This window comes from Maudiozyma barnettii, assembly GCF_903064755.1.
Source record: "Maudiozyma barnettii strain CLIB 1767 genome assembly, contig: KABA2_01, whole genome shotgun sequence".
Classification (NCBI taxonomy): domain Eukaryota; kingdom Fungi; phylum Ascomycota; class Saccharomycetes; order Saccharomycetales; family Saccharomycetaceae; genus Maudiozyma; species Maudiozyma barnettii.
Window position 1 is genome coordinate 499,057 of NW_024545238.1, and position 22,261 is coordinate 521,317.

The 22,261-nt window shown below is 31.2% G+C and overlaps 11 protein-coding genes across 11 annotated transcripts; 4 read left to right on the forward strand and 7 right to left on the reverse strand.

Moving 5' to 3' along the window:
• Positions 1 to 87: 87 nt before the first annotated feature.
• On the reverse strand, positions 88 to 651 carry KABA2_01S04972 (PHO88 family protein; the record flags this gene model as incomplete). The annotated part of the gene is made up of 1 exon (XM_041548160.1): positions 88 to 651. The coding sequence occupies one exon, from the start codon at positions 649 to 651 to the stop codon at positions 88 to 90; it is 564 nt and encodes a 187-aa protein (XP_041404094.1).
• A 1,183-nt stretch (positions 652 to 1,834) lies between these two features.
• ROX1 (Rox1p) lies at positions 1,835 to 2,632 on the reverse strand (the record flags this gene model as incomplete). Its single annotated transcript, XM_041548161.1, has 1 exon — positions 1,835 to 2,632. One exon carries the CDS (start codon positions 2,630 to 2,632, stop codon positions 1,835 to 1,837), a length of 798 nt encoding a protein of 265 aa, XP_041404095.1.
• Positions 2,633 to 6,668: 4,036 nt separating this feature from the next.
• Positions 6,669 to 7,366, forward strand: KABA2_01S05016 (uncharacterized protein; the record flags this gene model as incomplete). Its single annotated transcript, XM_041548162.1, has 2 exons — positions 6,669 to 6,709; positions 7,084 to 7,366. 2 exons carry the CDS (start codon positions 6,669 to 6,671, stop codon positions 7,364 to 7,366), a joined length of 324 nt encoding a protein of 107 aa, XP_041404096.1.
• Positions 7,367 to 7,536: 170 nt separating this feature from the next.
• Positions 7,537 to 7,998, reverse strand: FCY1 (cytosine deaminase; the record flags this gene model as incomplete). Its single annotated transcript, XM_041548163.1, has 1 exon — positions 7,537 to 7,998. The coding sequence occupies one exon, from the start codon at positions 7,996 to 7,998 to the stop codon at positions 7,537 to 7,539; it is 462 nt and encodes a 153-aa protein (XP_041404097.1).
• Positions 7,999 to 8,350: 352 nt separating this feature from the next.
• On the forward strand, positions 8,351 to 9,001 carry KABA2_01S05060 (uncharacterized protein; the record flags this gene model as incomplete). Its single annotated transcript, XM_041548164.1, has 1 exon — positions 8,351 to 9,001. The coding sequence occupies one exon, from the start codon at positions 8,351 to 8,353 to the stop codon at positions 8,999 to 9,001; it is 651 nt and encodes a 216-aa protein (XP_041404098.1).
• Positions 9,002 to 9,411: 410 nt separating this feature from the next.
• On the forward strand, positions 9,412 to 10,827 carry KABA2_01S05082 (uncharacterized protein; the record flags this gene model as incomplete). Its single annotated transcript, XM_041548165.1, has 1 exon — positions 9,412 to 10,827. One exon carries the CDS (start codon positions 9,412 to 9,414, stop codon positions 10,825 to 10,827), a length of 1,416 nt encoding a protein of 471 aa, XP_041404099.1.
• Positions 10,828 to 10,922: 95 nt separating this feature from the next.
• On the reverse strand, positions 10,923 to 12,188 carry ASA1 (Asa1p; the record flags this gene model as incomplete). Its single annotated transcript, XM_041548166.1, has 1 exon — positions 10,923 to 12,188. One exon carries the CDS (start codon positions 12,186 to 12,188, stop codon positions 10,923 to 10,925), a length of 1,266 nt encoding a protein of 421 aa, XP_041404100.1.
• A 290-nt stretch (positions 12,189 to 12,478) lies between these two features.
• On the reverse strand, positions 12,479 to 14,005 carry KABA2_01S05126 (uncharacterized protein; the record flags this gene model as incomplete). Its single annotated transcript, XM_041548167.1, has 1 exon — positions 12,479 to 14,005. The coding sequence occupies one exon, from the start codon at positions 14,003 to 14,005 to the stop codon at positions 12,479 to 12,481; it is 1,527 nt and encodes a 508-aa protein (XP_041404101.1).
• Positions 14,006 to 14,604: 599 nt separating this feature from the next.
• On the forward strand, positions 14,605 to 17,430 carry KABA2_01S05148 (uncharacterized protein; the record flags this gene model as incomplete). Its single annotated transcript, XM_041548168.1, has 1 exon — positions 14,605 to 17,430. The coding sequence occupies one exon, from the start codon at positions 14,605 to 14,607 to the stop codon at positions 17,428 to 17,430; it is 2,826 nt and encodes a 941-aa protein (XP_041404102.1).
• A 175-nt stretch (positions 17,431 to 17,605) lies between these two features.
• Positions 17,606 to 19,825, reverse strand: NVJ2 (Nvj2p; the record flags this gene model as incomplete). The annotated part of the gene is made up of 1 exon (XM_041548169.1): positions 17,606 to 19,825. One exon carries the CDS (start codon positions 19,823 to 19,825, stop codon positions 17,606 to 17,608), a length of 2,220 nt encoding a protein of 739 aa, XP_041404103.1.
• Positions 19,826 to 21,117: 1,292 nt separating this feature from the next.
• Positions 21,118 to 22,140, reverse strand: ASR1 (ubiquitin-protein ligase ASR1; the record flags this gene model as incomplete). The annotated part of the gene is made up of 1 exon (XM_041548170.1): positions 21,118 to 22,140. One exon carries the CDS (start codon positions 22,138 to 22,140, stop codon positions 21,118 to 21,120), a length of 1,023 nt encoding a protein of 340 aa, XP_041404104.1.
• Between the last annotated feature and the right edge of the window lie 121 nt (positions 22,141 to 22,261).

Consider the following 22,261-nt stretch of genomic DNA (forward strand, 5'->3'; position numbering starts at 1 on the left):
TGAGGTAAGTTAGAACTAAATATATATATGTGTGTGTGTGTGTGTGTGTGTGTGTGTATGAAATAATGCAGCGTTAAGTTACACCCTCTATTCGTACTTAATACCACCGTTACCTGCGACTTCTAATTGTTCAATGGATTTCTTATCGGTTCTCATGTCTTCGCCAGTTGGGATCTTACCAAACAAAGGTTGGGATTTGAATGGTCTTTTACCATCATCATCTTTACCGAGTAAATTAATCTTTACTAAAGTATTCTCAAAGGCACCCTTGATAGGTCCAATGAATTGCATAAATAAAGGATTGTTATATTTCATAACTCCATGCATGACAACCATCATAGCAATACTAGAATAAATACCGTTGATTGAACTTTGGATTTGATCTAAATCATAATCTCTCACAGTAATAATTTGTAATTTTTCAGGTTCCTTTAATAAAGAATTACCAGATTTAATATACTTGATAATTTTCAAATTATTTTCCTTTAGAATCTTACGTCTAGTCATTCTATAGATGCAGAACGCTATGATATTAGTTGAGACATACAATAAACGTATAATCATTAGAGTCTTGGGGTCTGACAGATCTAATAGACGAGAGACTTGCGACATGATCAACATGATCGCAATGTTGGTAACTTGAGGATTCATAGTGAAATTGGAAACAGAAACAAAAAGAGGGCTCTTCCTTAGTCCTTATAGCGAAACGTTCTGGGATTGATATAAGTCAGGCAAAAATGGTATATAAATAATTCTTTAAACTGATCTTAATATGTTCCGTATATATTGTTTTCAAAATCCATCCATGAATTTCCTATGATGGGGTGTTCTTTTTAATCAAAATCATGAAATTTTCCAGAACTTCTTTGTCTGGTCGCGTTCTCGCCGTCTATCTTCTCTCTCGCGACTGTGCGTCCGACTTTCTCACCAAAAATGTTTTTCTGGTACGTAGAACTAATATATAGTGATAAGCTTGGTGATACTATAATAACTGTAATTATGTACATAAGGAAAGTGACTCTCTTATATTGAAACAGTAGTCACTTTTTTAAGAAATGCGATATTGCAACTACTGGTCTCTGAATGCAATTTAAAAGCATATATATATTTTATACAGGATATATATATTATTACATGAGTAATAATCAGAGATAGGAAAACAAAAATTAAAAAATTAAAAAGGTACTCTCCAGGACCAGTAGCGACTTAAAAGGCAAAAGTGATATAGAAAATATGATATAAAATATAATAGTACAACTGTGTGACTGGGTTTTTCATATTTTTGAAAGAATTTTTATCATTGTTTAAACTGACATAATTATCAAAACAAGAAAACACCCGTGACATAAAGTTTCCAGTATTGTAGAAAATAATAAAAATTAAACTTGAAAGTAATAAAAATAATAATAAAATTATTTTAAAAAAGAAAAGAAAAAGCATGTATGTGACATAGATATAAACGGTAGAACTGATCTTGTAAAAAAACAACTCTATGTATTAAAGGAAACCAATTTTATAATTTATTTTGAAATTATGAGATATAAAACGCACGAAAGGAGAGATACTCTTTTTATTTTGCCTTTTAAATATTAAATTGTCATTGATGTTTTTGAATATTCCTTGTTATTGTTGGTTTGGTAGAGTCTTTTTATTTATTTTTTAAAAATGTATTGCGTGTTTATCAAATAACCAGAACTAACAAAGGTTAACTAAGGTAGCTTAATTTTCTTGTCAAAAGAAAAATTACTAATAATTTAGAAATATGGGAGTTGAATATATTGAAACGAATGGAAAGTCATCACAAAAGAAAAGAAAAAAGTAATTTTGATATAACCTAAATTTTATAAAAATGATCCATTGTTTGTTGAGATTGGGCAGCAGCTGGAGTTCCGGATGGTTGGGCAATAAATGATTGTTGGTTCATTAATTTTGTAGTATCTATTGACGGTAAGAGTAAGTTGACATTACTTGGACTCCCACTGTTTTGCATACCTGATTTTTGTTGATAATAAAAATTTTGAGCTTGCAATTGAGCAGTTGGATCATTAAAATTAATTGAATTTGGTATCGATGATGAATATAGCAACTTTTGCTCGTTTTCTATTGGAGTAGGAATCCCAGTAAGGTTTGAATTTTGAGAACTATTAGACAATTGAGGTTGTTGATAAGCTTGATAATATTGAACTCTACCATTACCACCTCTTGATAGTTGATGGTGAGCTTGAGCTTGCATTTGCTGTTGCTGTTGCTGTTGCTGTTGCTGTTGCTGTTGCTGTTGCTGTTGCATTTGTTGTTGCACATGATGCTGAACATGTTGATGGACTTGTTGTTGTTGTTGAATTTGTTGTTGTAACTGTAAAAATTTCTTCTTTTGTTTTCTAACAGGTCTATATTTATATTGTGGGAATTTTTTTTCATGATTAATCTTTTCTTGTTTAGCTAAATTATCCCAGTGTAATTTTTCTTTAGCAGAAATTATTTTCCATTTATTGCCCAGCAATTTAGAAATTTCTGAATTATGTGGAATTTCAATATTTTTTGCAGTCCATTCATTAATTAAAATTTTATGATAATGTTGTCTAAACAAAATAAAAGCATTTCTTGGTCTTGGAATTTTTGGTTCACTTGGCATCTTTGTAAAATATATATACAAAAAAATATTTTAATAATATGGTGCTTTCTTTTAATATTTAGAGATTTGTGTCAAAGGAAACAAATGAAGTATTGGAAATAATAATAGTAGTAAGAATAGTTCTTTTTATAAAAATTATTATAATAAATAGATGATCTTAAAGGAAGAAAAAACAAAAGCAAATGTAAATTAGTTAATAATAGTGATATATAATAATAGGAATAATAATGAAATAATAATAATAATGAAATAATTTTTATATTATATTCTTCTTGAATGAAATGTGTGTTTATATATATATACTGTTTCTTTTGGTGAGAGAAGAGAAAAATTAGGAATTTTTGAATATTGTTATTAGATTTTCTTTATAAAATTTAACCCTCCATCCCCCCCAAAAATAAAAAGGTTTTACATAAACAAAGAAAGGTTTCAGGACATCTCTAGCCAAAGCCAAAAACGAGATATGTTAACTACAGTAAAATAATAGTAATAATAGGTTTAATACTTTGATAATACCGATGACATATATTAGAACAAAAAGAACAAATTTAAAGTAACCGGGTACAAACAAAGAATGAAAAACCACGAAGCGTATGTCATAGAGTAAATAATATAATGAGTACGGAATAAACTATTATAATATTAGATAATAGCTTATTATTTAATAGTAGAAGAAATAAGAATGCTATGAGAATAGGAGGAAATAAAAGATTGATAGACAGAATAGATATAGATGTCTATCAAAATATTTAATATTATGAATGGGTAATAATAAGAAGACAATAGTAACTTATTGTTTTAAATTGAAGTGACTCCTCAATTCAGTGAAGAAGAAGAAAAACACATTTTAAATACTTTTTTGATCAAGCTGTTAAAATAGCAGCACAACTTGATCTTTGAATTTAATAATCAAATGATTATTTATATATACACACACAGCCTTGTTGCTTATACTTTACTTTATTACAATATAGAATTCTTTTGTTTACACTGTAAATCCACATTAAAAGAAAGGGAATGTAATGTATTGTAAATTATTATTGTTATTTTTATTACAGATAACATAAGATTACAATGGTAAAGATAATAAAAGGATAGTAATAGTAGTATTAAATTTTATGTACGTAGTAATGTCACAACCATCAACATTGTGAAATGTTGAGTGTTTTTTCATTTATTTATTTTATTTTATGAAGCACGAGGGAAGAGATGAGGGGAAACTTTGTTGAAATTAAAATTTCAATTTGACTCTTGCAACCTTCTATCAGTCAATTAATCTGAATTTTGTTTTTATTTTTGTGTCGGTGAAATTAAAATATACTTAAAACAATCGGCCCGAGAATAGAAAAGAGAGTATATGTATGTCCGTATCTAACCGTGCATTTTATGATGTAAAAAGAGGTAGAACGAACGTCCGAAAATAACGGAACAAAAATGTTATAAGTCATGTGTTAATCCAGGAGATATAGAGCGGTTTTCTATGGATATATTACTATAGAGAGAGACAGCATGTGAAATACAATGATAATATAATAGAATGTGTTCAATTTTGTTTTGACGAAGGTGGGAAAAGACAAAAAAGACGCATAGTTAAGAACATTATTAACAGCAAAACTAGGGGAGGGTATCAGTTACGGAAAAATATATCGAAGTGTGTGCGAATTGATCTATTACATTTGGAGTACTTAGCTACTATCTTTAGTTTAATATTAACAATGTGACCAAATAGTTTACATTCGTATTGAATTAAGTAATTTATTGTGTTTTGTTTACAATTATGCAAAGTTAATTATTGCAAAAATGAAATAAAATAAATGCCTATCGTATTGTAGCAGTAAGTTTCTCTTCGTTTCTCTCCTCTTTTTTGTTACGAATAATTCTAAGTGTTACAACAACTACAAACAAAGAAAAAAGAACTCATCAAGTTTCCCACATGACTCTGCAGACAAAGTAAAAGAGGAGGAGTGGTGGGGGTTGCAACAAAAGAAAACGGTGACATCACAGATGAATCATCGAAAGTTTAATACGCTAATTTAATGAATGGACAATTCAAATTTAAACAAGGGAACATCAGTTCTAAAACCCGGTATAATTACGATTATCGTTGTGTTTTATAATATCAATATTAATATGACAAAACAAAACAAAACAAAACAAAACAAAACAAACCTTAATTAAATAAACTATTTACGCTAATAATACACTCTCGGCCTCGGTCTCGGTCTCAGTCTCGGTCCCTCTCTATAAAGAGTATCTGTTACCTTGACACTTATGCACTGTATATCTTCCTTCTTTTCTTGAAATAAAGAACAAAAAGAACAATTATTACTAGTATATTATAATTTCTGTAAAACAGAGTTTTTATTACAGGTTGTTAGTAACTGTTCATTTTGTATTCTTACTTTATTTGGTTCCTTACATTATTATATTTCGGAAGAATTAAATTTAAACTATTTAAATTTATCTATATCCTTTTCGTGTTTGTCTGTTTGTTGGTACTCTAAGCACATTCGCGTATCTCAATTCTATATCTATCTTTCTCGGCCGAATACTGAACTAAAGCATGGACATTTATTTACCACTGTGACTTCCATGTTTGCTATATAATTGCCCGCTGTATTATGTTGTAAAATACGACCCCATGTGCGCTTCTACTTATGGCGATGCATTAAAGCGGAGATATTTAAGTTTTGTTTGTTTTTGTTTGTTTATCTACAGACAATTTTCCCTAGGAGAGTAGTTGGGTAAGCCGATTAATAAAATAAACAAACAAAAGTTAAATTATTGACAATTGGGAGGTTAATTTAATGCCTTTAATATCGAGATATATTGATGGATACTGATTTGTTAATTAAAGGATATGGTCGGTCCGTGAGAAACAAGAAAATAATTAGAAACTATAGCACTCAAAGGTTGTCGAGTTTGATTTTTTTATTTTTTGTTTGTTTTGGGAGAATTTAGTTTCTTATAGCAACCGGCTACACTGAGAAGAAATTTAGAAAGCGTAATTTATATATTGGTAGAAATACTATCTCCTTATTTATGGTTCAAAGTAGATTTATTCTTTCACGTGCATTTATTTATATATATACACTATCAATGGGGTGGGGGTGGCCTAGACAGACAGACAGAGAGTCTAGAATTATTTTATATGTCTTCTCTTATACATATTTATTCAGATTAGTGACAGTAATAGAATCATAAAACAGCAATGTAGATAATCCAGACTGAAAGACTCCAATTATAATACATATCACAAGTCATGTCTAGATTTCGGATCATAGACTTTCGCATTAAGAACTGGTGTGTTGTTGTTGTTACATCCAAGACTTTTCATCCCCATCTGTTAAAATGCAGCGGCAGCACTAAAAAGACTAACATTAGCTTAACCTAACTGAAGGTGAAGGTAGCTAATATAAGTAGAATTTAGAGTGTGCTGCACTGCCGTATATATAATAACACGTGATATATACTGCATAATGTAGTATTCGTTCCCCCTACATTGGGTTTGTAGGAGCTACATTGTCCAACGTTACTATGCACAAAAGATGAGCAGTTTAACAACAGCAACTCTGTTTTAACACCATCTCCGTCACGAATGATTAGTTGAGTTTTCAAATTAATGTCTTTTCAATAATTTATTCTAGTTTTCCTATTGACGGTGCTTCTCTTACAGCTAAGCTTTCTTGCTTTTCACGCGAATTTCAATTCGGTTAGAATGAATAAAAATGAAATTTAAGCGAAAAGCGAAAAGCAAAAAATGTTGGAAAAATACTAAGAAAAATTGAGTGGGAAAATAAGATAATCAACTGAATTAACCATTTACATTGCTATTGATTAAACAAAAGGGATACAATCCATTTACAGTGTGTGAGTGTGTACGTGCTAGTCTCCATTCATTCAAAAGGATATAGAAAATATTAACTAATTCCATCAAAGTTATTCATATTTGCTTGTTTTATCTTTTTAATTTTGTTTGAAAGTCATTCATTAGAGACAATTTATTAAGAGATTAAGAAATAAATAATAATCAATTATGACTTTGAATAATATCAAAAGAGAAGATTTATCTGTGAAGTATGTTATTAATTAAATGAAGAAGAAACGTTGAAGAAGTGTGTGTATGTGTTGTTTTCTTTATGATTCACTGGTTTTTGAAATTATTAGAGATAGGAATAGAAGTATTGTACTTCTTGTATTCTTTTCGATAAACTTTAGATCAATACAACAAAATAGAATAGATTGAAACGTATTCGAATTGTAAACATTCTTTGCTTCATTAAACTATTATCTATTTTTCATTTATCTTTATTATCAAGACTGCATATTTATTATACTCATAAACACATCCACTTTTTGAATCAATATATTATAGTGCTTTGTTTTGTTTTATTTTTTACTAACTGTTTCCCCTACCCAACACATTTTTAATTCAGATGCAAAATCACTAGATCACCTCTAGCTATATACAACAGTGGAAGAAGTCAATCACTATCAGGTATGTTGAATCAATCTATGCCTTTGGCTGCCATCTTCCTTAGAAACAAGTTTTTAGCATGGTTTGCTGTCGTTCAAGGGATGCATTACCTCTTGAACACCGATCGTGAACAAGCCGCTCGTGATGCTTCCGCTAAGGACCCAACTGGTTTGGATCAATCCCCATTCACTAGACTATTGATCGCTGTCGGGGCTATTATTATATGTTATATCGACTTTGTATTCCCTCAAAAATGATTAAGGAATTTAAACTTGAGTTTTTTTAGAAAACTAAAAATGAAAAACGAAAAACATATAATAGTATTACATCATATTATATATTACGTTTATATATATATATATATAAATATCATGAATTAAAAATAATAATAAAAAAACATATAGATTATTATTAATTATTAGTTTCTTTATTCGCCGATATCTTCAAACCAATCTTGTGGTCTTTCAACAATAAATTTCTTCATAATAGTCTTACATTTTTCGTCATCCATAACATGAACAGAACAATTACGTTCAACAAGATATTTCTCACCAGGACTCTCGAAATTGACATTCTCACCAATGACAACTCTTGGAATGCCATACATAATAATAGCACCAGTGCACATATCACATGGAGATAACGAAGTGTATAGAGTGGTATCCTTATAGACTTTACCTTCCAATCTACCACAGTTCTCCAATGTAGAGATCTCACCATGTAAAGTGGCACTACCCTTTTGGAAACGCATGTTATGGCCACGACCTAACACATTACCATCCTTGTTGTTGATTAGACATCCACCGATTGGTACACCACCTTCAGCATAACCTTGAGCAGCTTCTTCGTAAGCAATTTGCATACCTTTTGTATCCCATTTACCGTCCATCTTTTCTTATTATTTCTTGATGTTATGTAACAGATAAAACTTCAGAAGCCTGTAAACGCAATAAGCAAGTTAACACATAGTCTACTCTTTGCAATTCAGACATTTGCATATCTTTTTTCTATCTTTATATCTGAAAACATAGAGAGTGAAAGTGGAATTGAGATTGAAAAAAAAAATTTGCCTTGGAAAGTTTCCCGGAAGAAGAAACTGTTCGATGAGGGAAAACATATATAAACATGCGGAGAGTATAGCGATAACATCAACAATATATAGAAATACGTACATTCAACTGCAAAAGCAAAAGTTAGCTCAAGGCCTACGGTCTGAATATCATTAGGACTAGATTACAACTATGGAGAATAATACAATACAGCAATTAGCTGCACTTGTGAAACAGACAACGGACCCTGAGATGAGCGGGCTCTCTCAACTAGGGATCCTTGCTATCAGAAACCTAAATAGCATATTGGATACAACCTTACATAAAGAGATCTTAGATTATCAATCTGCACTTACATTTTTAAACAATCATACTACTTTAATCAATTCAATCAATATCCTTGCTGGAAAGTTTGAACCTATCAAACATTATTTAGATGCTCATATTTCTCTTCTGACCTTCAATGATTCTATATCATTATTGTCACAGGCATATCTTTATCAATTAAAACTGATCAAATCGATTAAATTTAAAATCGTAACAAACTTGATAACAGCTAATTGTTTCATTATAAATTTTAACCTTTCTGAGGTGCCCACCAACCTACATTCTACCATCCATAAATTCATAAGCGCAATTCAGAATTCTCTTCAGATTGCCACTAGAGATGAAGACTATCAATTGTTAAACCATATATTTGTGCTATTTACAGATTTACAGGACGTCTATGATAACAGTAAAGGAAATATCCCTACCTCTACGATGATATCAACAATGCCTGGTATGGTTGCGGCGTTTGAGAGCATGAAATTCCTACAGAGACCAGACTTGAACGTCGGATAACATAATCTATCCTATACATCAATATAAATATTCTTCTATATTCTTTATAATAATGATCGTAATACATAATTAGTATGATATTATATAATAATTAATGCAATCATCACAAAGGCAAACAGTGGAAAAAAAGCTGAAAGGAAAAAAAAACAAAGAAATAAAATTAAAAAGGTGTCGCTGAATTAGATGAATTTGTCATACATATAATCATAAAGGGTCTATGGGGAGACAATTGGATCTTTAAGTAGAATTGAGAATAGTAATAAATAACGGTAACAGAATTTAATCAGTCAACTTTTAGTTTTGGACAAGGAATACACCGGAAATATATCGTTTTTTTTTGGCTACTGTGTGATTTTGTTCTATCTGATTCCTAACAACAAGTGTTAATAAGTGTTATAAGCAGAAATAAAATGACAGAGGAACAGAGACCAATTAGGCTTGCAGTACTAGGGGGTGAATCTACCGGTAAGACATCTTTTATCTCCAGACTTACATTAAATATTGTCCATGAATCGCATTATCCCACTCGAGATCAAACAAATTGGCTTTTTGATTACATACCACATTCAAAATTGGCAAAGACAATATTAGACGGACAAGCTCACGAAAGGTTATTACGGAGAACTCCAAATTCACAACGATTAGAACCGATTTTCAAGTCTCCTTTGGTATCTCCTAATGTATTATTGTCACCATTAGTGTTTCAAGCATTTATCGATAATTATACATCAATGAAGACACAATCAAAGAATAAAACTAATTCAAGTAATTTTTTCATGAAGAATTTAGATATTAAAAAGACAAACTCCAATAATGATAATGGGAGTGACAAAAATTTACAAGTACGATACTTATCATCACCAAATGCATCACAGTTATCACTCTCATCACAATCACAACAGGCCTTAACTCAATCGGAAGATGAAGAGAGCAACATTCCGAGTAATTATATTCCTCCTTCATACTCACCAATCCCTATTGATATAATTGATACTCCAGGGTTTAACCCTCAGATGGTGGTTCCATTTCTAGAGGTTTCTTTATTTAGAAACCTAGATAAAAGTATTTTGAAAGGGTTAGCTAATGAGCCAAGACAACCAGTATCCACGCGTACATTGTTAGTGGCGTCTGGTGCATCCGAATTAAATGGTAAAATAGATGGGTATATCCTAGTGTACAGTGCGATTCCAGAAGTTTCTCATCATAGTTTATCTTTACCACCAGAATATTCTAATGAACTAGAATCTAATGAGGTTCGGACTTCAGAAGAGGAAGATCCAAGTAAAGGAAGTTCTGATGAATCTAATGCCGGTGGATTTCAAATATTATTAAACATCAGGTCATGTATATTAGATGCATGGGCAGAATATGTTAATTATAAAGAAGCTTGGGAGAAAGGTAAAGAAGATGATATTTATTCTTTATTACATAATTTCAAAAATATTTGGAAATCGCAAGAATCAGAATCAACGAAAAATTCTAAGATAAAGGATTTGAGAACTTTTAAAACGATATTACCAGAAATCGATCTAAACCCAGCATCTCCTACCTCCCCACCACCTTGTATTATTGTGTGTACACATGTTAATGAGCCACTGGCAAGTCCAGTTCTTATAAAAAGGGGTAGAGATTTAGCAACTCAGTGGAATTGTGGATTTATTGGTGTTAATAATATCAATGATTTTAACGTGGATGTGGCTCTAAGTTTGATAATTAAAGAAATTGTTGAAAAGGAGAAACTCCTATCGCAGAGAAGGAAAAGTACTACAGAATCCAATAATGAATACGTTAATGATAATATGTTCACAAATTTAATTAAGAATTAGGAAGTATATATTTATATAATATTATTCAATGCATATAATTAGACATTTAGTCTATATCCATCGTCCGTTACATTTGAATATTGGAAATCCCCATGTCATATTTTATATACCGCAATGTTACCATTACCATATCCAACGTAACACCACGTTTGATGGATGTACTGTTCTAATCTTCTAGCCTTAGTGTATATACCATTTTTCTGTAGAGGTACAATGCATACATTGGCTCCAAATGGATCAAATATAGTCATTGCTCCTATTTTCTCGAATTTGACATCCTTGTTAGTAAGTTTGCTACGACTTGGGTCAATATTTCCCTGTGATGATTCGCTGACAACTACTCGACTTCTGGATGTCCAAAACACGTATTTCTCAGCATTTGTCGACCTATCCATTACCGCTGTCTTTCCTGACCATGTGGAAAATACAAATAGGTCCTTCGATAAACAAAGATGAGATATTTTTCCATAATTTGTCTTCATAATTTGTGATAGATAGGATTCTCTCCATAGTTCTTTATTCATTACAATATTCTGATTTGGGTCCACAAAGTAGTCGTCCATATTCTGGGTGTCCTGAAATAAGTTACAATGTGTATAATCGATTTCCTCGAGTTGTTTTTCTGTTGAAGAAGATATTAGAATACCATTTTCAATATCTAACGTTATATCTAGTATTGGATTTGGGTAATGAAATTTTGATAGTAGGATTACTTTGATGTATGAATTGTTTTCTAATGTTGCAAACTTTGTATTAACAATCTTAAATCCAATCACGAATCCACCCTCAAATCCGCAAAATAAAATATTTCTTGTATCATCTCTAATAATCTTCATTAGAATACCCATTTTTCCAAAATCTTTACCCAACAACGAATTCATTTCAATAAAATGCATGAAGGAAACTGAATTAAATAATCTAATTAGTGAATTCATTTTACCATTGAAAAAGTTGTAAATATCAATATTTTCCGAATTACTAGTGTTGCAACATACCATGGTATACTCTTCAGCTTGGGAACTAGAAAATATTGCAATATTGGCGAAATTCAGAGTGTTGACTTTCATCTCAAAAGTTTCCTTTAGATCTGTGTATATTCTCAACGAATGATCCTTTGATAGGACAATTATCCTATCGTCCAAAACATGTATGTCAATTACTTGAACATCCGATGGTAATTGAATCCTGTCGAGTGGTCGACGAGTTACTACATTCCATATTATTATAGCGCCATTCTCATCTCCAGACAATAGAATAGGTTCGGGTCCATATTTATTACTTCCATTTAAAACCAATGATGTTACTCTATGTGTATGGGATCTTAGTATATAGGTTGGAGAATGTTTATCAATCGCATCCATGATTATTTATTTTATCAGGTCTTATTATTTTCTTGTGGTAAGAGTCTGTGTGTGTTTTTCCAGTTTCAATGTTATAAACGTTCTTATAATAAAAAAGTGGCATTATCTTAAAGAAAAATGATCTAGTTAAGAATGCTCATTGAGGGGAAATGAGAATATGTTATAAAAAAAATTGATGGTAAATGCATTAAACATATAAAGTGTATTATTTAATAAATTATAAACAAATTTACATGTGTCTATCAAAGTTTCGAAAATTGTCATTGCAAATTGGATAAAAGTAATTACATTTATCGGTTCCTTTGTTCAAGTTGTTTGGAGGCTCTATTGGTAAATGGATTGATAGTTTCAGATGGTGATCTATTAGTTCGTTCACTTGAAGCTAAGGGAAATGTATTCTTTTCTTTGGAGGTCTTTCTCATACCAGGTAAAGTACTATTTGATCCAATACGAGTCCCTGGTAGTTGGCCTCCACTCATCGATGAGTAAAAACTACGTCTATTCTTATTATTGTTGCTATTTCCTGGGCTTGACATAGGATTTGAGTTAGCAATTGAATTGGTACGTGAACTCGATTTCATTATAGGGGTTAACCTTGTTCTTCCGAGAGTTGGACTAAAATCACCTGGTGATCTATTGGATAATGGACTCTCGTGTAGTTGTTTTAATTGATGTGGATTAAAATGGGATTTTTTATCTCTTGATTTTAATTCTTTATCTAAAGCTTCGGCGATATTAGAATCTTTGATATGATCTGGCAAACTAAATTTAGTTTCTTCAGATTGATTATTATAGAGTGTGGCAACATTGATACCAACTTTGAATAAATCTAGCATAAATTTCATCTTTTGAGATTCTGCTATAGTGTTGATTTGATGTTCAAGAATAGTGTTTTCATCCAACAAATTCGTCTCTTTAAGAATAATAGAATCTTTCTTAAATTGATGGATCTTTTCATTAATAATTTTAGGTTCAATTGATTCAGATTGATTACTGTAATGTGAAACCACTGATTGGTTAAATTGTTCAATTTCGTTTCTGAGATCATTCATTTCATCAAGACATAAACTTTTATAGTTTTCATGAGTATCCAATAATATATCGTATTTTTCCTTCAGGTTATTAATTTTCGATTTTCTATCATTAGCAACAGATGATATGTCAGAAATTGTATTGTTTAATGTTTTATTTTCATTTTGTAAAAAAATTAATTTTTCTTTGGCATGATTAACTTCTTCTTCGGTACTATGAATCTTTCTAACTTTTCTTTGCAACATTAAATTTAAATTTTCATATTCATGATTATAAAGTGAAATATTTTCATTTAATTTAATTTCTTTCTTTTGGGCATGTTCTAAATCTTCGAGTAGATTATGTGATTGAACTGTTAATTTCAAATTCGTATTTGTTAATACATCAAGTTGTTCGTGCAAGGATTCAATGACACTAGATGATGATATGTTAGCATTGATATTATTAAGATAACTAGTATTAGTATTATCAGGAGTATTTTCTTTTTTGGCACCAAAATTCAATCCATCTTTACTTATAGCATTATTACTAGTTGTAGTCATGGTTTCAGAATCACATTTTGTATCATCAGTATCATGATCATTCTCATTATCTTCTTCATTTGCTTCATCATCATCCTTATTGTTATTATTAAGGGATTCTTCTCTCTCATTCTCAGTCGTTATCATAGTCACTTCGTCATCCTCGTTCAAGATATGTTCTATCTCAGCCTCAAAGAAGGAACTCTGTGACCCCTTGCGCATATCAGACTGCATCACTCTATGGTCTTCTCCTATCCTTGTCATTATGTTTTTTAATTCTAAATGTAAATAAACAAAAACAAAAATATTTTATAGTTTTGCAAGTATATTCCAATTCGTTTTGACTTGTAAAAGAAACAGTCTATAAAACTTTCAAACAATAGAACTCATTGATAACCGCACAATTTGCAAAGAACTAGGCATATGATCTTAGATATATCTTCCTTTAATAGTTCCAACCACTCAGTTGCTCTCTCATCGTTGGCCTTGAAAGATCGAAAACAAAAAATTGAAACTTTCAACGCGTTTAAAAATTTCAGCCCTAATTAGTTTTATTATGGAAGTAAAACTTATTTGTAGCTTAATTAGTGTTAGGGCTTTTTACATCTTTTGTTTTGGCTCGTTTCACTTTCACCTTGACTGATGTTTTTCGATTTGAACTTAAATACTTCACAGAGACCCAAGTAACAAACACTTTTTTGATTTTAATCCTTTAAGAAGATAGACACGAAGTATCCAAGACACAGTTCATACGTCTGTTTATTATCTTAGTTCCAACTTTGTTTGTAACAAGTCTTTTGCTAGTATAAATTTGTCTCTCGTACAAATATATTTAAATACGAGCTGTGAAAGGTAAGCACAAGATGAATGATAATGTTTGGGGTAATGCCTCGATTTCCAATCAAACAGTAGACTCATATACATTTAAAGAGACTTCAGAAGCATCGACTTTAGATGGTGAGAAGTTATCGTTGATCAAGGATTCATTAAAGAAATGTCCCTCGTTGGATGATCCAAAGATAAAACAATTACAAGTTCCTTGGATTGAATTGGTCCAATTGATAACAGATGAAACAAGAGATGAAGAATTTAGAACATTTGAACAAATACTACAAAATGTAAAGGATGTTAATGATTTATCGTTAACAGGAGTTGCTTTGATTCATTATATTATTGCATATGATAGACCAAATTATATTGAATTATTACAACAAAGTTCCCAATCCAGTCCTACTAAAACAAATTTGAATTTAAATTGTACCGATGGAATTTGTGGATATACTCCATTGATGTGGGCTTTTGTTCTTGAGAGAAAAAATTGTACTATTGAATTGTTTAATTTTTCAGATCAAATTGATTTTACTTATCATCAACAAGGTACAGGGTACACTGCTTGGGATATGATTACTCCAGGTTCTTTAATGTATGATTTCCTCAATGAAAATAATATGCTACAATACAATGATAAACAATCTACTACAGAGAATGATAATGATGTGGCAGGGTTGAATTCAGATAAGAATAAGAGCCATGACGCAATTGATAACATTGATTTAAAAATAGCAGGAATGGGGATCGGACTTAGTGCTGGTGGTACCTCATCAACAAATATGAACGAAGGTTTTTCAAATCGTCATGATTCATCAGATATGTATGGTACAGAATACAAGAATGACCAGATGAATACTTATGAACATTTTGATTTTAATAAATTAGTTAAATATCAATATTTCGAATTCTCAGATTATGATATTCCTCAAATATTGGATTTTTTAACGTCATTACCAATAGAACATCAACATATGACTACATACCCTGCTGCACTGTTGTTTCAATGTATTAGATATGCTGATCGTAAGAGACAGTCACCACAATTGGTTCAATCCTTGGTTAGTTTATCGTTTACTAGAATTATTGCATCCGTTGCAAATGAAAAACCAAACAATAATAATAATAATAATAATAAATCCAAGAAAGGTCTTTATAATCATGAAAACGGTGATCAAAAGGAGGAAAACTCAACTCTATCAAATTCTGTACCTTTGTCTCAACAAGATTCAACATTTCATGACAACACCCAACCTGAAAATAATAACAATAAATCAGATCCAGTTTCAAAAGGTGATATCGTTACACAATCGTATTGGATTGGTTCTTTGACGTTCTTATACTATTATCTTTCGAAAGATGAATCATTTTTTAAAAGATATCCAGCAATAATGCAGGAATTGATTAACACGATGCATTCAATAATGATAGAATTAACGGTATCTATTCATTCAAGACTGTCGCCTTTAATCGAACCCACTCTTATAAACTATACTACGATTAAAGATGTAGAACAAACTTTATACAAAAAGGATTGGAATTTTTTCAAAAAGAGAAGACAAGCTAAACTTTTAAAGAGGGAAAAAATGAAAAAATTGGAACAGCAACAGAAGGAAAGGCATAGTCTGGAGGTTCCAGAAAATGGAGACTTAAATGAGGACAGGAGAGCAAGCAATGATAATAACGGTCTTTCACATACTTCTTCTAGGGTATCAAACAATGACTCAATTATTTTCGACAGTGAAGTATTAAAACATTTATTACCTCCATCATTACAAGAACAAATGAAACCATCTCCAGTTAAGATTATTCAAATTTTTGGTGCCTTATCGTATGTTTTAAATTTACATCAAGTTCATCCATTATTCCAACAACAATGTCTATCTTTGACAACCAGTTGGTTTTCAACAAGTCTATTTAATATGATTTTAAAAGATCGTAAGAAGAAAACCTTATCGAGAGCAAGGGCTATTCAAATTAGACTAAATCTTTCCTCTTTAGAAAGTTGGATAAAAAACAATGATTTACTTGTTCAAAGACCAAAACTTATTGATGATTTTATGTGGGAGAGGTTTCCATATACTCTAGTTCAGGAATTAAACACTATTGATATGACAAACCCTGTTCTGAAAAGTGTTACCACTTATAAGCCTGTAAATGGATTTACTGAATCGACAATCATTACGGATATGTCAAACTCCCTGTTCTACTACCAAAGATTCCATAAAATTGCACAATGGCATTTGGAGCCTATCTTTGAATTACTTCAATGGCTACAGATTGCAACCACATTAGATTCAGAAGAATCATTGGAGAATACTAAAGATTTACTACCAAAATTGTCCAATAGTCAGCTTGTCAAAGCCATTGACAAATATCATTATGAAGTAAACGAACACAAGTTTAATTCTAAACTGAAAAAAGCTTTGACTAATGAGATCAAAAGACAAGGCTTAACAGATAAGGTATATCTCGACGAAAACCAAATTCCCCTTTTAACCTTACCAACAGTACCAGAATTAACAGATGCTTATGCTAATGAATATGAATACTTACCTTTGTTGCCTAATGATATACAAGATGTGATGTATGATATTCATGATGAAAACTACAAAATGAGGTTGAATGATGATGGAATAGCAAACAATTTGTCGGAAGAAAAAGATACTACAGATACTGATAAAGAAAATATTGACAGGAATATTGATAACAATGATGAACAAAACAACGATACAGATTATACATTTACTTCAAACAAAGAGGGCGATGATAATATATTTAAAGAATTAGATGTACCATCTGCTACTGTATCTCGTCCTGTATGGGCAACTAATGATGATATTGATGGTAATCCGTGGTGAACTAAATTATTCATTTTATGTTTATACAATTATATCATGTATTATAAGTTATTTACGATGTTTATCACGATGTGATATCATAAAAATATCTCAGGTCTATCTTTGTTTATACCGTGAACAATACATAATATTTACGACTTACTTAACGATTATATAATTAACGATAGACAACGTTTCAGCAATATTCTTTCATGTTGGGATTGGTGAATTGTGAGTAACTTCCCTGTTGTTTAATAGTACTATGACTACCTGAAGATGTTGAAATAGACCTTTGTTTATTCCCAAACATTTCAGTGGCAACTACAACTGGAGAAGCATCGAGTTTTACATCATTACTTTCACTAGTCTGGGAGACCACAGGGCTGTTTAAGACGCCTTCGTTCACTTTTTTCGAGATCGTTCTCCTATTGGATATCATCTGTGGCGGATCTTTCATTGGTTCTTTTGTTGGTACAGGAATCGTATCGGTCAAATTATCATGAAGTTTTTCATTGGATTCTATTTCGTCATAATTTTCAGAATCTTCTTCTGGTAATTCGTCTTCCTTTGTTGCGACAGTTTCCTTGTACCATTTATTAAGTTTACTCATTGAATTTTTAATATATTTTTTTGATTTTGCTGAATGATCATCTAACTTGTTAGCTATTTCTTTCTTTTTGCTGTCTTTCGTAGAATCAGGATCCGACTCTATATTGGAGTTATTTGGTTGATTCGTACTATTTGCCGACGAGCTTAAATCCATAGATAACCTTGACGACTTTAAACTGTTCCTTATAGAACCCATTTTTTCAATCGTTCTATATTTAACTGATGTTTCGGTAGTTTTAAATGAGCTACTACTATTAGCTTTATTCTCCATCTTGCTAGAGAAATTATCAGAGTCAACATCGTTAACTTTAGACTTAATCGTATCTAAATCTAGATTTAATGAAGATGCTGAAGGCTTCGTATTTTTTGACCAAACACCACCTCTATATATCTCATCGGTAGTAGAATAAAAAAAAATATCATCGTAATATGGCACTACTAATGATTCTTTGATGGCTTCAGCAAATTTTCCTTTAATTGCGTTAGTAATTACATTGTACGACAATTTACTCGAACTTACAATTGGTTCTACATCTAATTCCATTACAGGTTCACTTTCGAAAGCATACCATATTCTATTTGAAGGAGGTGGTTTGAATAACACTAAAAGGGGACCAGTCACTTCTTTAACCTTTATAGATAACTGCAGAGAGACTTCTCTAGGTTTAAAATGAGATCCTAAATTGATGTTAACTTTAGTAGAGATGATAACTTCTAGAGAACCCTTATATGATACATCTGCTAACAATTTCATTGAGCCTTCTGGTGACATTTCCGATAAACGCGGATTTGTTATAAATGGGACACTGTTACCAACGTCTACCTTTTCAATTACAAAATCGTTTAAAAACCCTGGTTTATTGATTTTGGTTAATTTTTTATCTATCCTCTCTAGCAGCGCTTGATTCAAAGTGTCTGTCTCTTGTAGTGACAAGAATAGTCTCCCTAATAATGCATTTAGCCATTTTGTGGTTAATTGTCCCTGTGTAGAGTTTATAGTTTGGATCAAATACAACGCATCGGCAGTACTTAGATATGCTGTATCAGCCATAATATTGGGATTAAAAGGTGAATTATTCTCAGATGGTGATATGTTTTTAGATGCGTTAATTAATTGAAAATACCAATCTTCTTTATCCATATTATTTTCAAAATATAAATAAAATTGATTTGCTTTGGAAGTCTTTAAAATCACAGTATCCTGATTGGTTTCGTCGGGTTCCACAATGTTGTTGTTGGCAAATAATAACGTCTTCTTATCCTCATCCAATGTCACCGAACCTTTTCTAAATAATGCTAGACAAGTTCTCTTTGTATACAGGCTAGCATCAGATAATGGTTCATTGTCTGTATTACAACGTGGCCAAATGGTAACAAACATATCTTTCAAAGAAAATGCATGGAGAAGATTTTTCCTACTTGGGTCATCATCCTTATATAGGAAAAGGTTTCCTTCTCTGAGTATAGCGTAAAATTTTTGTCTTTTCTTCAATTGAGATCTTTGTAAAACTGTTTCATCCTCATTTAACCCCAATTCTTTTAGTTCTGTGAAGTGGTAATAATATTGATTTGTGATACTAATCCAACCACTGTATTTCACATCCACGCCAATCTTCTCCTCATATTTCCCTGCTTTCAATGCAGGATCAATATCAGGAACAATCAAACTTGAAACTAAATCTTTACTGTTGTCGTCATCTATAAGCTCATTCTTTTTGTTGAAATACAAGAATGCGATTATCACTAAGGGAATGAAAGTAATACCACCTAGAAAATATGCAAAAATAAATATCTTTATTCCATTCATTTTACTGAATAAAACAGCAATGTTATATTCGAGCTTATTGACTCTATAAGTTGACAATTAAGAGGAGTTGTAAGTAATGATAGTACAATGGTCTGGTGCTGTAAGAATTAAATCAATTCTCTTTGAAATATAAAGTTGTCAAAAAAAAAGGCGAAGCGCTTAAATTACTTTAACAATTTAATAAATAATAAGCATAAACGAGAATCCAAACAAGTTGAAATAACGCCATCCTTCTAATCAAGACATCGCATCATAAATAGATGTATATATATATACAAGATACTATAAATTAAGTGTTTTTTACCTTTATAAAATATTTGGTTCTAACTGAATATATATATATCAGAGTCATTAAATCAGTATTTTTTGTATGATGTAGTCATGATACCAAAATATGGTATTAGTACAGTGTGAATATAAAAAAATCATCATAAATAAACAGTTAGATCCAAACACGTTAACAAATAGACATTAAACATAATTAGAAACCAGTATCATCTCCTGATGATACAGAAGACAAAAAAAATAGTCAAAGATTTCAATAAATCAGCTATCTTGAGACCAATCATCAATTCTCCCAGTGCACACAATAATGTCCAGCTACTGTTCCTTTAAAAATTTGTACACAAAAGAACAGCAAGTTGCCAGACTGCATACTCTGAGATACTAAATATGTCCGCCCGGTCGATAAATAATCATCATAATAATATTGAAATATTTGAACATTTTCTTTTGGAAATTGAAAAAGATAAGTGATAATAAATTAGTATTAATTTTATTAATTGTTTAATATGAGCTCTCATACAAGGCTGAAACTTAACGAAAAAAGGTTGTCGACATGCAGTAAAATCCTACTATTCAGTCGGAACAATTGGTATATTGGAAAATGTTTAATCACTGAGACATCACAAAAAAATAAACAATAATATAAGATTAATAAATATATTATCATTGCTTATCTTGGGTTACCATCTGGTAACACCATTCAATTTAAGCGCATGCTATTAAATATTTAACTCATCTTTTTCATATCCCTAAATGGGTACTTACATTAAGCTAAATATTTCCTGAATTAATACATTAAAGAACCGTATTTATAAAAGACCAAACTTAAATAACAACACACAAGTGGCAATTGAAAAAGTTTTATTCAAATAAATTTTTCTTGTCGCTTTTTATATGAAAAACTTTTTCTGTCGCCACTGGAGGCGATGACCCAACATACGTCGTCCACAGTGACTGATCATATTTAATTAGGGCTTCTCTCATCTATATGCAACATCGAGCCACATTTATACCTCAATGTATCCCAACTTTTGTAATTCCTTTACAACTCCTTCTTTAGCATGGTGGTCATAGTTCATCTTTTCCTGATATTTATTATCAGATATCAAATATAATGTTCGCGAAACGGTCTGATTGATGTTGGTGAATTGCTCTTTAGTTAGTCGTATCGGACTTGACCGACAATAGTACAATTTCAAGGCACTTCTTACATGATTCTGTATCTTTCTCTTTGTTTCTCGTATTCTCTCCAGCTCATCCTCTCTAGTGGATTCAGTAATGTTGTCATTTTGAATAGATGGCAATGACAACATTGGTGGTTCACGTATATTCGTTCTCCGATTATCACGCATGTGTTCCGTTTGAGCTCTACATTCGATACATTGTTGCCAAGTATCACTTTCGCCAATCTCACTGGCTGTTACATGAAGACATCCCTCATGATATCTTGCATTACAATCGGGACACCTCGTATCGGCATCTGTTTCTTCATCATCTCCACATATCCTACATAGCAAAGTATTATATTCTTTTCTCATTGAATCCAACACTTCTTGTTCTGCCTCTATATCCTTCTCTGAGTCATCATCATTCATTTCCTCGATGTTTAATATTGTTTGAAATAATGTGGATAAATCACTATTATTAGTTTCATCATTATCTTGCTGAGTAGTCGTTAATCCATGATCAATTTCCGAGCTGTAAGTTTCTTCTATTTCTAAATTATTATTAGACATCAAACTATCATATTCAAGTACACTTTCAACCAGAAACCCTTTATTTAAATCAATATGCACTCTCTTCTCATACCATAACTTATAATTATAAATTAGGGACATCGATAATGACGTTGTTCTACAGATCGGGCAATTTAAATCTGTTGCAAAAGTATGCCATTTCCTTATGCAATCGCTATGAAACTTATGGTGACATGGCAATAGTTCCCCTATTGTATCATAAACTATTTCAGAATATGATTCCTCATGTATTGTTTTGATTAGAATAGGCTCAATACAAATAGAACACTCCATTCTTAATATTTATTTACTTTTGTTTATATTATATGACGTAAATTGACCTTTTATGATCTTAAATCATATATCACTGTATTATATCAGTCTTAGTCTCCTGAGTATGTTTCCACGGTTCACA